The sequence below is a fragment of the Merops nubicus genome, unplaced genomic scaffold (genome assembly GCF_000691845.1).
Source record: "Merops nubicus isolate BGI_N331 unplaced genomic scaffold, ASM69184v1 scaffold37675, whole genome shotgun sequence".
Lineage (NCBI taxonomy): Eukaryota > Metazoa > Chordata > Aves > Coraciiformes > Meropidae > Merops > Merops nubicus.
Window position 1 is genome coordinate 14,380 of NW_008608461.1, and position 14,661 is coordinate 29,040.

A 14,661-nucleotide genomic window follows, 5' to 3' on the forward strand; every position below is an offset into this window, starting at 1 on the left:
AAAAAATAGTGACATCTTTGGGAAGACCTGGAAAAGTCAAACAAATACACACAGTGTTCCACAGGTACAAAAACGACATACAATCTAAAAACCTGTTTCCTGGATTTCTGAACACTGTGAGCATGAGAATAGTCTTTTCACCCCCCTCCTTTTTTTTTTTTTTTTTTTAAATGCTGACTGAGGAAGTCTGTAGTTCTATAATAATTTACTCCCACTAAAAACGCCTGCCTCTGTTGAAAGGAATGCTGTCAAAGCCAGCTTAGGTTCCAGCTGATTTAAATAAAAGTACACAGCTGTTAGACAGTAAGATTACAGCCCTGCTATGGACGTTATTGTGGATAGAAGAAAGACAAGACCAGCACAAAAAGCAATGGATATATGGCCTAATTAGGTCACTTTGTTTTTCCAAAAACTTTTTCACTGAGCCTGTACCTTAAGGCTCTAGTAATGCTAAAATTTTTAACTGTGGAAGGTATTCTAACTGTTTTCCTTTCACACAAAAGAGCAAGTTAAAAAGGCAGGTATCCTTACAGTTTAAGCCCCACTCTCTATATACACATGATCAGGCTATAGGAGATCCTGCCAGAAGAGCAAAACTTATTTTGGAGGATACTGGTAAGATAAAGAATTTCAGTGATTTAGTCCTGTTACCTAACTCCTGCAAAGGAAGTACAACAGTTCATTGGTTTATAAGATGAACACTGTGTGGAGGATTTGTGTGGCACAAATACAAGGCACACCTCCAAATTCACCATCAAAGAGGACTGTACAATACCTTTACAGTAGAGGTTCTGGGATTTTTTGTAAACTCAAACTGTGAAGACTAAGGCCATATAGCTATATCCTTCAATAAGGATCCAAAAGCTTACTCTAGTGGACATGTCTAAAACTTCAAGCCTCCTCTCTTTTCTTTTGTGAGTCCCCTTCCTTGAAGCCACAGCAAACTTCACACCCATTAAGATCATACCCTTATCCAAACGACAGAAGACATCGGCCATGAAGAGCAGTGATGTACAACCCATACAAGCAACTGAAGGTCAGACTACAGCTCTCAGAGAAGCTATGGATACTGGAGTCTCAGCTGGAATAAAAAGCTAAAGACAACTCTCTAATAGGAGTCTCAAATGACTCAAGCACAGTGCTGTATAGCTGAGAAAAAAAAAAAAAAGTATGTCACCTTTTTTGACTGAAGCAGGACCTGAAATACCAAGAAGTGCTGTTCAACCATAAATGCTCTAGTACGAGCATGAGACATAGGGCACCAACATGTTCCTACAACTAAGCTGAAGTCAAAGGCTGGTGGGTTTTATACACAGGACTTTTTAACTGAGTGCTGAACCTACATTATTTTCTACCCAATTTGTACAACAAAGAACAGGCATGGCAGAAACTATATGATGAGAAAAAAAGTGACCTGTGTAACTACATTAAAGCAATTCAAGAAGACTGCAGCCCTCTTATCTTGTGTAGAATTGGACAAGTTTGCACACAAGCACCTGAGAAAACAAGTTTGGGGAAAGCTGTTTATATTCACAACGTCCTTGTTCCATTTCCTGACAAATCAAATAATTTTCTATATATACTCACAGGAAACTAAAATCCAAAAAAAGCTGTGTTTTACACTGGATCACTAACATCTGGACAGAGTCTATTTTTTGGATATAACAAAGACAGACTAAAAGAGGTAATGAGATTCTACACAAAGCTGTTCAGGCAACTTTCTCTCTCCCTGCTTGCTCGTAACTACTCACCTTGCATGTTATAAGCTGCCAACTGGACGGCTGTGTCAAAAGGACATTCCAATCTGCAGTAAGAGAAGTGCATTGTTAAACCCTTCCACTATTTAGCAGATAATTCATACACCTGACAGTAAGAAGCTGCAAACATTCGCGTTAAGAAAGTGCAAAAGCCTTAGTATATCTTCAGTAAATTAACTCAAGATAAACACTAAGTTATTTAAGCATTCCTCTGATGGTATTCATGCACAGAAGAGTTGAATTTTATTAGAGAAAAAAAATTACATTACTTAGCAAAACTTATTCATTATCCAAATATAAGTTCAATAAATCCTATGCCAAACACACTGTCATTGTTCAAAAAGCTGTTTATTGGGAATACATACTTTCCACTAAGAATATCCAGCTTCAGCTGCAGAACAAATAAATACCTGTAGAATTAAAGAAGAAATAAAAGTCACTGATTAATACTTCTGATGTGCCACTCAGTCAACAGGAGGAAGTTAGGGCCTGACAAATAAAAACGTTTTCTATTCTTTAAACGAGTTTTCAAGACTGAAGAAACTGCACTGTGATATTTCAAGGCTTTATCCATTGGTTTTGTATGCTTTGCACATGTCAAATGAAGTAAAACCCAGACTACAAGTTGTCACACATTGAACTAGTGTTACATGGAAAAAAAAAATAGGATACCTAAGTCTTTTTCCTCTTCTGATCCTACTTGCCAAAGAACACACTACATCTTCCCCATTTTCTTCTTTATTCAGACATACCAATCTCATAAGAGAATGAATGTTTTGAAGTCTCTTGAAAAAAAAAAAGACTCTAAAAAAAAGACTGCAAACAGACAAAAAAAAAAAAAAAAAAAAACCTCAAACATCAAGCTGAAGCCTTTTCAACTTGTTTACTTTTCAGAGCCAGCTTTCCTTCACTGCCTTGCTTATTCAGTATTCTTCTTGCTTAGAAATTGGGCAAATATTGAATACAAAGCTCTCATTCCTTTGGTGCACAACATCAATCTTTCTGATCCACAAAGTGTATCCCTCTGTCCTGTTACAGCACACAGCTTTCCTTTAACAAGACAAGTGGTCTCATCCACTGACACGCTGCCATCAGCAATGGTAGACACAAAACAGATGCAGGTATTTTTCCTACATGTCCCACAGAAATCCACAATTACTTTGCCAAACCATGTGTTATCCAAAGCGTTTTGAACACTGACCCCTACATGGTGAATAAATCTGTTTGGAACTGACCCTAGATACCAAAAGAATGAGCACAGGCCTCCAGTGAATAGTGGGTGTGACCAGTCCATGCTTATCAGTCACATAACACTCACAAACAATTCAAGCATACTTCCCATGCTTAGCTGTGTTAAGTGACCTCTGGTGGCATCTGATGGGAAGCTGGCAGAAAACATGAGCAAGCTGCACCTCTGGAAGCTGAAAAGTGTCTCCAGCTGGGTGTCCTGCTGCATAAAGAACAGGCAGAACCCTCACAAAGCCTCTGCTAATGACACCTAGAACTTGTAGCAGAGCTCCCCTTCTCACTGCTTCTTGTCTTGAGACAAAAAAAAAAAAAAAAAAAAAAAAAACACTTGGATTCAGAGGGAATTTTTTTGTAAAAAGGCATGCTCTCCTCTTCTGAGGGATTAGCTAAGCAGACAGGCTTTAAGAGCCCTCAGGTTTCAGGTCTGCCCTGCTGAAACCTGTGCAGTAAGGTCTTGACTGGCAGAACTCAGGCAGACTGGATGAAAATTTTTTTGTAGTTGTAGATACAGATGTAGGTCTGAATTCTGCCTATGGTTACTGTTTTTAAAGACAGTTAAATTTTTATTTAGGAACATGAATGGAGAGGTAAATCATTCCTGCCAGATCATCAAGAAAGCATTAAAGAAGACCAGTTATAACATTATGGTGCCACACATAAGTACGAAGCTGCGCAGAGTACATATGGCTGCGAAGGGTAATGCTGCTATAATCTTCTGGTAGCACTCCTAGGGATTTGGCTGAAGTGCAGATCGAAAATCCACAGACATAAACCTGAACAACAAACAAATGTACTTCATGCTTTTACAAATGGCTGAAGGTATGAAGCACCTACAGCTATCAAGAAAACATAACAACTTGGTTTCCTCTCTGAAACGGGTCATCAGCAGCGGTGACAACGCCAAGAAACGCTGCCTTTTGCAGCAGGGGCAGGCTACTGACAGATGGCAGGCTGTGTTCTCTTCCAAAGCAACCCGAGTAAGTCTCAGTCCAACATGAAATGCGGCATTATGAATGAATCTGTGAAATGTTTTTATCAAGAGAAACTGCTGCTCAGCTGATACTACAATCCTACACATACAGTACCATTAGCTCACATCTTAAAGCGGTACTAACATACTATTTCCCCTTCCATAATCGTTACAAAGACCTAGAAATAATCAAACATTAACTGAATTTACTTTTTCCAAAGAGAAGCTCTAACTTGTTGTGCCACACTTTTCTGCCTGAAGAGAGAGAATGACTACATACAGTTTAAACTAAATGCAGCTTAAGAAAAATAAAAAGGAATGATGTCTGTTGTTTTCAGTAAAAACCTCTGTCCATTGTGTATAAGCTACTCAGATCAGCGGCCAGAACTGCCTGATGAAAAATGGTGCATTGAGTAATATAGTAAATATAAAGATCTTTTTATATTAGAGCTCATTTATTTCATGAGAACTACATTAGAAACATTTACTGAAAGCCAAGTAAGCAAGCAGATCTAAGGAATTCTCCAAAACATCATGCAACTCTTTAAACACCACAGAGCCATTTTCTTGGCCTTATTTGGGTACCCCTCTTTCACACAAAATCCCTCTTACCTTGTTAGCTCTTCACGCAGATTGTTGGGCTCCGAGGAGTAAAACTTCACACGAAAATGCAGACAATATGGTGGGCCAACTGCAAAGCAGAATTCAGTCAAGACAGCGGTAGCAGTTACTGGACAAGACTTATTATCTAGAATCACATCACAAAACCTGACTGAAATTGGCTTTGTCCTGCCACAAGGCAAGAATTCCTTTGTGGCAGGGAAATGCATGAGAAACATCAGGATGAAAGGACACTTAAAGATATACACAAAATAGTTTTCTGTGTTACAAATCAATTCAGTCATATCACATTAAGCTGATTTGCCCCACCAAGAGCACAGAAATCTAGGCTAATCCCTATATTTAAGGACTCTATCCATCACCAAGAAAGCTGTGCATCTTGGCTCTGCAGTTGACCAAACCCCCAGGCACTCTGTTGGTCTCTGTAATGCCTTGCCTGGGCTCTGGGACATACCCACTGCTGACAATTCAGACTCCTTTATTTCACAGATGTTTAGACATATTTCTAGGGGGATTTAATAGGCCCTTCTGTGGAAGAATGATCTTTTTGGAAACCAAAGAGTTAATTCAGCAAAAGGATGGATTAACAGTTCTTTAAAAATGTGCAGTGCTCTGCTGATTCTTGCATCTGACAGAAGGAATTTTCTCTCTCTTAGTGCTTCCAAAACCTCTGTTGTATTAACACAGCACCACAAACCCCAAAAGACTTCCCACAGTGGAGAGCAAGGAAGCTGCTAAACAAAAATCAGCTGGTGTCACAGCTCACCCAAGCACACACCACTGAAATGGCCAGGCCACACTAAACCCTTGTGCAGCAGGTAAAGACTTGAATTTGGGCACTCAGGACTGCCCCTAGGGATGGAGGCTCCAAGACAAGTTTTCCTATAGTGAGAATAATGATCTATAACACTAAGGCACCTGTCTTGACTCTATTTAAACTATAATTAATGAGCACCTAACATGGTTTATTAAGGACATTACACTACAGTAATATGAGCTACAGATTGAAGAGGTCATTAAAAAAACAGCAGCACCATGACAGGGTTTTGTCACTGGTTCTTGTCACCCCTCACAGGACACTGTCCCCTCTCCTCCCCCTCATTTCAATTCTCTGTGCCTCCTGTATGTTCAATAAATATGAGAAAATGGAAAGGACACTTACTTTTAACTTGCTTTTTTATGCTTTTTGTGTTGTCCAACCAATGCTGAAAAAGAAATTACTTTCATTGAATTATCAATAAGGAAATTTATCAGAAAGAACAAAAAGGAAAGAAACCCTATCCATTAGTGAAGACCATCTTGGAATGACAAGTAGTCTGTTAACACAAACTAATCCAATTCTTTCACAGCTCATAGCTCTCTACTCGAAGATCCTTTCACTTGAAGTTTGTTCAAAACGGATATTTTGCATTACAACAGAAACATCCTGCAGTACCTTTTTTAAAAAGCCAGTCTTCAAGAACGCATTAACTACTTGGAAAAAATAAATGTACTGGCAAACCACTGCAATCAGGAAAATTTTCATCCTGTCCAAACAAACACCCAATTCAGACATTAGTAGGTCAGCAAGTGACAATGTGCCTGAGAGGCATAAATCATAGCTGGAGACTCTGGCACTCAGATGTTTGTGCTGTCCACTTTGGGTGGAAGGGGAGAGTCTAAATATTGTTAGCTTTCGGGCATTTTCTTTAGATGACTCAAACGTGGTAACAGCAAAGCTGTGTATGTCTGAACGTAAGAGTCAGCTGTATTTACTTCTCCAAAATCTCATCTCATCTGACATTTTAGCAGTTGGCACATGGGAGGATAGCAGATACTGCCTCACCTACAAAAGTTAATTACAAGCTGCGTATGAGGCAAAATAAAGGCTTCGGTTATACTGCATACAACAGCATGTGAAAATGAAGCTATAGAGGGCAGGCTGAGAGAAACATCTACAAGTATATGCTATGCTCCCTAAAATAATCGCATATACTCCCACTGCTGAAGAGTTTATACCAGAAATTAAAGATAAAGCTGGAAAGCAAACACCCAGTTGGCAGGAGAGACATATATCTGAGTGCTGTGCCCAGTGAACAGCTCCCTCCTCTGAAGGAGGTGACTCAGCTCACCAGTAAACACAGCACCCTGCTCAACAGAAGTGCATGGACTCAACAGCCAGAGTGAGCCATGAGCACACCACATCCTGCAAGGGTCACAATGCCCAGGTAACGCCACCTCACCTCACCAGTCCCAAACCTCACTCTGCAACTACTACTGACGAATTATACACCTAGCAACACTCCTTTGCTCAACTACGTGCCATAGAGTTCACATTGGGCCCCACAGAGGACAGAAAAGCAACAGGGACATGTATGAGAAAGAACCGGTATTTTCAGGTTGCAATGCCAAGTGCAAACACATTCCTGTCTTCAGAGCAGCCCTGCCTTCTACAGAGAGTGTGTAAAGTCAGCCTGTCCTACAGCCAGGATATACAGGGATTGACACATTAACTGCAGATCTGAACAACTGAACCATCCACTGCTGCTGTGCACACAGCTGAAAATGCTCTCATTGCCTCTGAAAACAAAGTAGCTAGAGATAGCTTTCAACTGGAATATATCTCATGTATTTTTAAAATAAAGCAGGAAGCATGAAGGAAATATTTATGTCAACTTTGCTTACCCTACCAGCAAAACAGAGCTGAGCAAATTTTTTTGTTTCTTGAAGAAAATTATACAATCTCTCTTGCTATTCCATAAACTTACTATCTACTTACACCTCCCTCCACCATAAAAACAGACAAACTGTTGGGTGCTTGCAGGTGATTTAGATGCAGGAACAGCAAAGAGACCCACTTCTAGGCTCCGGGACTGGCTGTGCACGCCTGTTTCATCTCCCTCCTGTTTTGTCTCATCTCCTCCACATTCCATGGGAAGGCAATTGAGAGGCCCGCCAGAGGCACCGATAGCGTTCGACTCCGCTCGGCTCCCGCCACTGCTGCCGGGAGCTGCGGCCCCGCGGGAAGGGGTGGGTGGGAGCTGGGGAACAGAACTGCTTTCAGCTGGGGAGGGGCTGGGAGGAACGATGACACAAAACCCCAAACACATGCACGGACACACACAGACATCAGGAAACTTAAGATTTATTCCAAGTGATTAAAATGGAATTCAAGTGGACCTGGCAAGAAGTTTACATTTTGATGAGAGTTTGCTCAGTACAGTCTACTGCTGAAATCCAGAGATAAAGCTGGCTAAACAAAAAGCAATATGAACAAACTGCACAGAGTACTGGAAGTCTTTACAAAACAGTTTGCTGCTTCAGAAATTTAAAAAGAAAAAAAAAAAACACCACCCAAAAAAAAAAAAACAACAAAAAAAACCACCACCACCACAAACATAAATACCCACCTCAGCAACATTTCAAGAAGGGAGGGTAAATGAGGTTTTGTTGGGTTTTTTTCTTTTTTTTTTTTCAGTAAGATGGTGAGGCTAAAACTGGTCCCACACTTTATGGAATTAATGGATGCATACTTGATGCAATAATTACTAAATTATTATGCAAATAATTTAAAATATTATTATATTATTCAAATATTTTTCAGCATTAATCCTTACGTTAGATCAAACTGCCAAAGTAACCAACTAATGTGTTGCACAATTCCTTTAGGAAGACCAAGTATTTGATGCTTGCAACCTGTATGTTAGAATCAGAAACTTGCCACCTGCTAAGTGTTCAGTGCCTCTCTACTAGAAACATCTCTCCAACAGTCCTAGAGGGAAAGTCAAATCAAAAAGTTAACAGCAATCTTCCTCCTTTGTGTCACGGGACATGCTGTGCTGCTCATTGTCAGCCTGCACTGAAGTTACTCACATTCACAACAGTCTGTTCCCTTGACTGCCAGATCAAGTCTGATGCACGGTGGACAATCCTGCAAGTAACTCCTTTTGCCATCTCCTGACTCTTACTCGGTGGGAGGGGAAAGAATCTATTCCTAACCATCACACTATCGACAAATACAGAAATGACATGAAAATTACAATTCTTACACCTCACTAACTGTTTCAAGAGCTTCTTTAAAGAAGCTAGTATTTGAATCCTGAACGTCAGTGAACATTTTTATTATCTGGGTTCCCCTCACACTCTCTAGTACACTATAAACTCAAACACCTACCTACAAGTCACTTCAGCAGCTCAAAAGAAGAAAAAAGTGCCATTCTTCAGTTGCTCAAAATGAAACTCTTGAAAACTCACTTGCAGTTAAAAGAAGCAGAGATTTTTTTCAATTTTTTTTACTGAACTACATGTTGCTAGTTTCCCAGTTTTTCTATGATCAGACGCAAGTAGCTAGTAAGACAGTATGGCTTATATTGGGTAACAGAAAGATTATCTCCTTCAGAATCAGCAGACTGTGCTGTCCACGGTAAGGAACTGGACTCTTACACTGTTTATTTAACAGGTGGTCTGAATAATCTTTGGCAAGTCACTTGATTAGTCTCTGTTTCCAGCAGCAGATTGGGTTTCTGCTAGAATATGTCAGCTCCTCTTTTCAAGAATGGCTGCCACCACAATAGCTCTTCATTTCTTACTGTAATTATCTCTGGGTGTTGTGTTCAGCTCTCCTGGCAAAATGCAATCTTTTCTGCTTCAGAGTGTGTCATTAAAGTCCAGTTTAAACAGATTGTTATCTCTGCTCTGCCTCTTTTCAATCACACATAGTTAAGAAAAGGATGCAAACTAAGTTCGAAATCCCTTGTACCTGGTAGATTGTGCAGTATCGAATACTCAATCAGGAGCTGTCTGGACTGGAAGTAACAATTTGCTGGACAAAAGCAAGCCATGAGCCATTGCCCAGGCAGAAAAGATTAGCTTTTATTTCCTCGTTTCAAGATGAAACAACATTTTCTCAGTAAGAGAAAAAAAGTTTACCATACAGTTTCACCAGTGGCAACTAACCCACCGTGAATCCACTCTTACAAGACCCTAGAGGCAACTGAAAATATTTCAGAAGCCACATGGCAGAAAGTGAGTTAGGATGCCTAAAACGTACAGACTATTATTTCCCTGAAGCAGAAATCTAAATGCAATGGAGTATCACAGAATCATAGAATCATAGAGTAATTCACTATTAATACTCAACATCCTAGACTGCACATTCACAACATAGCTAATGTGATTTTTATAAATATAAAATGATATGCAATGGGCTGGTTCCTAATTTCTGGTGGCAGGAGGTATGCATAGTCCTGAATGACATCCCTCCACTAGTGTAATGGTCTTTTTCTCCTTAGAGTTAAATGTCTGTGTGCTGCAAGAGGTTTAAGACCATTTTCACTCCTGGGAGCTGCAGCCCAGCAGCAGCTAATGCCACTAGCTATGAAGGCTGCTTCAGATGCTGAACACAAATTAATTTCTCTAAAAAAGCATGTTCTCTACAACTACGAGCCAAGCATAAACCTTCATCGCAATAATTTTGAAAAGAAACCATCAGCTTATGTGTGTTTTGGAGTGAATAACAGTGTCCAAACCTGTCAGCTTCTTTCAAAGATTCAAACCTGGGGAGTTTTTTGCCATTGTGCAAAGCTGTAAGAATGAAGATGTCACCTTCAAATTGTTCTGGACACTGACCCTCACAGAAGTAAAGGAATATATGTCATTGCCTCCGTTTTGCATGCTAACCTCAACCAGTTCAGGTATTTAGCTCAGCAGCAACTGTCTGTGCTTCCACTCTTGTCATCCCTAATCTCGAAATAATTCTGAAGTGCACTTGAGCACAGAACCAAAACATCTACACCATACATCTAACAAATAAGACTGACATACATGGTATGAAAACTCAGATCTTCTGCCTGGAGGTGTGGGATAAGTGAACAGAGGTTTCAGTTACAGCGGTGCAGAACAGAGAAAAATCCACTTGTTGTCTAACACCGCGCTTAACTTGCGGCTATCCTTGTGGGCAGGATTAAGTACTTGGCCATAAGAAGTATCTATATAAAACTGCACAGCCCGGGAGTGAAAGAACCATGGTTGCTTCAGACAAGCAATGCTCTGCCTCTGTTTTCAAAAGCAGTCACATTTTTACAAACACACAACAAACCACAGACATTCAGGCGTGCAAGAACCCTCTACTCCAACTACCTGGTACACACAAACACACCTACATCCTCCCCAAAATGTCTAGTTGCAGGTCTGTGTCCAAATTGACTTGAGCAAATCAAATGTATACCCCTCTTGCCAAGATTATTTTCCAAGCAGACATTACCAAGGTGACATTTGCTGATCAGAAAGGCCATGGCACTGGTAAATTTCTCCACGCTGTAGAATAACAAAGGACCAAACACATGCTCTAGTTTTGCCTTTTCCTCTCAGCATCTGCAGTATAAAGAATTTCTACATGATGCAGCAGGCTCTGAGGTCCTGCTGGGCCAGCGTGTCAAGCAACAGCAGGAGGTATGACAGGAACATGTGAAAGACAAGAAAGGAAGAAATAATAGTGTTGAAATATATTAGAGAGTGCTCAAGGTGGAATTAAATTTGGGGTCACAAACTAACAACACAGAGCTGCAGAGAACTGAACCCAAAAAAAAGGCAGCTTTCTTAGAGCATTTTTGTCAATAGCAAGATTTAACTTTTAGACTGTTGCCAAGCAAAACAAAACTAAAGGAAAAGAGAAAAGCAAAGCACTGCTACTTACCGCCACTTGTGCGGAATCCATGAACCTTAATCCAAAGTAGTCACTTTCTATAAGGTCCAGGTGATACATGATCTGTTCAAACAGGAGCTGGCCTTTGGCTTTTCTCTGAAAATATAAAAGGATTTAGTACTTAGTAGGGAGGTTTCTAGAAGACACCTACCTTCTTCTAGGTATAGTTGATATTATAATTCAAAAAGTAAGAGAAACCCAAAATTAAGGTTCTGAAAATATAATGTGAAAATTATTTCTCTCCTATTTTTGGATGCCTGCTTTTCTTAAAGGCAAATGTAAACCCTGCAAGAAGCACACATAATAGCCTTAAAGACCTTTTTTGGAAAGGTCAGCATTGACTTGCACAACACCGAGTGTTAAAACGTCACTTTCTCATCGTCCCTTTTAGGCTCTCCTTACTCACTGAAGTTCAATGGAACTGGAAATACAGCCAGTACCACTGCAATAACCAATGCTCTGGAACGTTTCTGGAGCAAAGCACAACAAATTGCTTACTGATTTACCACTGTTTGATATCCAGGCAATTCAACAGTTTTGAAGCAGGTAGCAAAGCATATTGAATTTGCATACAGCATTCCATCAGCAAGTGCTTTTAGCAACTGCCAGGAAACAGTCCAGAGGAGCAAGGAACTTTAACAATTAGTACTTAGAAAACAGATTTACAAAAGTAAGTTCCTAAAACTCACTTGTGGGTACAAAAAGCCACTGCATGTGATTATACATAATTTATGAAAAAAAATTAGCTCTGGCCCCAAGGAAACAACATTTTTACAGTGATGATCTGAAAAATTAAATAGTTGTTTTTAAAGAGAAGGCATGTAAATAGCACTGGGCAGTTTCTACACAACACATTTTTCATGCTATGAATTCCTTCACAGTAATATGCTGAAAGAAAAACTTAACAGTAGTACCTGAGATACCTGAATGTAATAAAAATACATTAATAATCTAGTAGGTCAGAGTACAAATCATGGTGTTGAAAATAAATTCTTTTTAAATACAAAGAAATGCAGAAATGATTTATAGTTACTGTGCAAGCAGTTTAAGGATTTCTCTATGTCCATAATGCTATCATCTTTCAATCCTTTATCTTAATATTAATACATTCACAACTTCAGAAATGGGCTAACTTTCTAGGCATATTTTTTAGTAAGGTACTAATTAGCAGATTTACTCCACCTCTCAAAATTATGGGCCAGTCGGAATTCTTATACTTGAAAATAATCTGGTTTAATCACTAATACCCATGTAAGTAAAGCAGCTACATTAATTTTGACACCATCCTCTACCCTGATCTTCAAATACTTTGTATTTAACTTTGCAATCATGATCACAGTTTTACTTGAGTTAAATCCAAAATGACATTTCACAGCTTAAAGCAAAAACTCAGAAGCCTGTGAAATGAACCTGCATTAGCAAGTTCTCCCAGAGTTATTTATTTGCAAGTATTGGGGGAGGTGGGGGAACAGAAGGCAATTAGACCAGCAGGCAACTTCACACACACAGAGCATCATTATAAAAACGTTTTATATATGAAAATGCTGAGATGTAGACCTCAAACTCATTCAGGTCCAGTTTTTACCGCTGACTTCAATGAAATGTACTTCTCAGGCAATGCAGATTTATTAAACATTAGCAAGACTCTCCTAACAAAAATCTTGAGGCAAATCGACTACATATAAACCCAAACATATCTTCCACTACTTGAGTCTGCAGCCTGCTTCTTGAAAGAACAAATCGTTGGAACTGTTGATATTTTCTCTCAGCACAGGATATTTACTGCTTAAACAGTAACTTTTTTACTAATACAAGGGAAATCAATTCAGGATTTGCAACAGCAAAACTAGAAAAATGTTTCAGGTGCATGTAACTTTCTACAGCTTGTCTAAAACTAGACGAAAATCTCTCCTTATTTAACAGAGCATTTTAGAGCCTTCTCAATTCCTCATTAAGTCACCTTTTAAAACTGCAATTAACCAGTTATCTCAGCCAAATTCCCTCTTGGGGACAGGCTTTAACTCAAGCCTGGAGTTACTACACATACTATCTCAAGTTATTAACAACCAAAACTTAATATTCAAAATTCTGCAGCATCAAATTAGTTTCAGTGCGTGTTCAACACTCTGGTAATCCCAGCAAAGGGCTCAAAGATCAGGTGGACCCAGAATGACTATTGTGGGCCAAAGTCTCTGAAGAACAGCACTGGAGTGGCTGTGGAAACATTTGCAGGGCTACTGGTTGTTTTCCGACTTTAATCACCGGGGCTGTCAACACGGAATTAACTATGCAGTACTTTGCATATGACTTAAGCCATCAGTGTGAGTCAGCAAGAGTTTCATACATGCTTTGATGTTAAATTCAAATTCTTTCCTCTTAAAGCCTTGCTGAAGTCCTTCCTCCTTATATTTAAGCAAATGACAACCAAAAATATTTCTGCTTTGTAACGGTCAGGTTTCACAAATCATAATTAATTTCTTTGTTTTCAGTAAAACTGATCTCAAGTGTTTTCAAAACACATAGCAAAGATAAACTTTTGTAACAGCTTCTGGTGAAAAAACAGCCTAGCTTTTTAATGGCAACACTCAAATGACATTTTTATCCTGCTGCTACGCCATGCTTGCCCCTTTGTTCTCCTTGCAGCAGAGCTCAAGTTACTCTCAAAGGACAAATATTTTCAAGCCGCTTAATGGTTACCGATTAATGACTGCACTCACAAGCAGTCCAGCCGCTGGCTGGTCCTCCCTTCAGGGCACAAATTAAACTCCTCTTGGGTTTGTAGTTCTGTAAACCCCAACTACTTGATTTACACAGGTTGCTATACTCTGTAGGAAGCAAGAGGAAACACCTCGCAGCAGGAGAATCAACAACGGAGCTGGGGAAGTTAAATAAAATATATCATTTATATAGGGGAAGTCACCTAGTGGTTTTGCCACACTCTGGAATGAGATAAAAGCACCTTTTCATCGCTCTGGTATAAATCGTCCCTCCACATCTCTGAATGGGAGGGACACTCCCAGCTATGTCCTAATGCCATCCCGCGCTGCTCCAACGACTGCCACTGCTGCCCGAGCAGGTGCTCCCCAGGCAGCTCCGCACCAGGAGAAAGGTTTTCTCCTGGACACGCATTCAAGATCATAAACCAGCTCCTCAGTGCTCCACCACTTGCCTGGCTGATGTAAAGGCCACTTTCAGTGCTAGCAGCAGCCAGCACAGAGCAGCACTGGTGAAGCAAGCCGGGCTTACAAGGGCTGGGGGTGAGAACCTTGTGCTGGGTGGGCACCAGCTGCATGGCTCGCTTCTCCAGTTTTTATCAGCTTTTTAATCACAGTGAAATAAGTCAAACTTGGAAAACTCAAAAAAAAGAAAAAAAAAGAAAAAAA

At 39.9% G+C, this 14,661-nt stretch overlaps 1 protein-coding gene across 1 annotated transcript in view; it reads right to left on the bottom strand.

Annotated features, from left to right (window-relative positions):
- EPB41L5 (erythrocyte membrane protein band 4.1 like 5) overlaps window positions 1–14,570 on the bottom strand; it is a gene marked incomplete at its 3' end in the record, with an annotated part of 24,836 nt that extends 10,266 nt beyond the window's left edge. The window contains exons 1-6 of the mRNA XM_008940261.1: window positions 14,448–14,570; window positions 11,270–11,374; window positions 5,759–5,801; window positions 4,588–4,666; window positions 2,123–2,167; window positions 1,752–1,804 (exon numbers count right to left, since the gene is read on the bottom strand). Of these exons, the coding sequence (XP_008938509.1) occupies window positions 1,752–1,804; window positions 2,123–2,167; window positions 4,588–4,666; window positions 5,759–5,801; window positions 11,270–11,374; window positions 14,448–14,570 (448 nt within the window). The remainder of the gene's footprint in view (window positions 1–1,751; window positions 1,805–2,122; window positions 2,168–4,587; window positions 4,667–5,758; window positions 5,802–11,269; window positions 11,375–14,447) is intronic.
- Window positions 14,571–14,661: the final 91 nt, after the last annotated feature.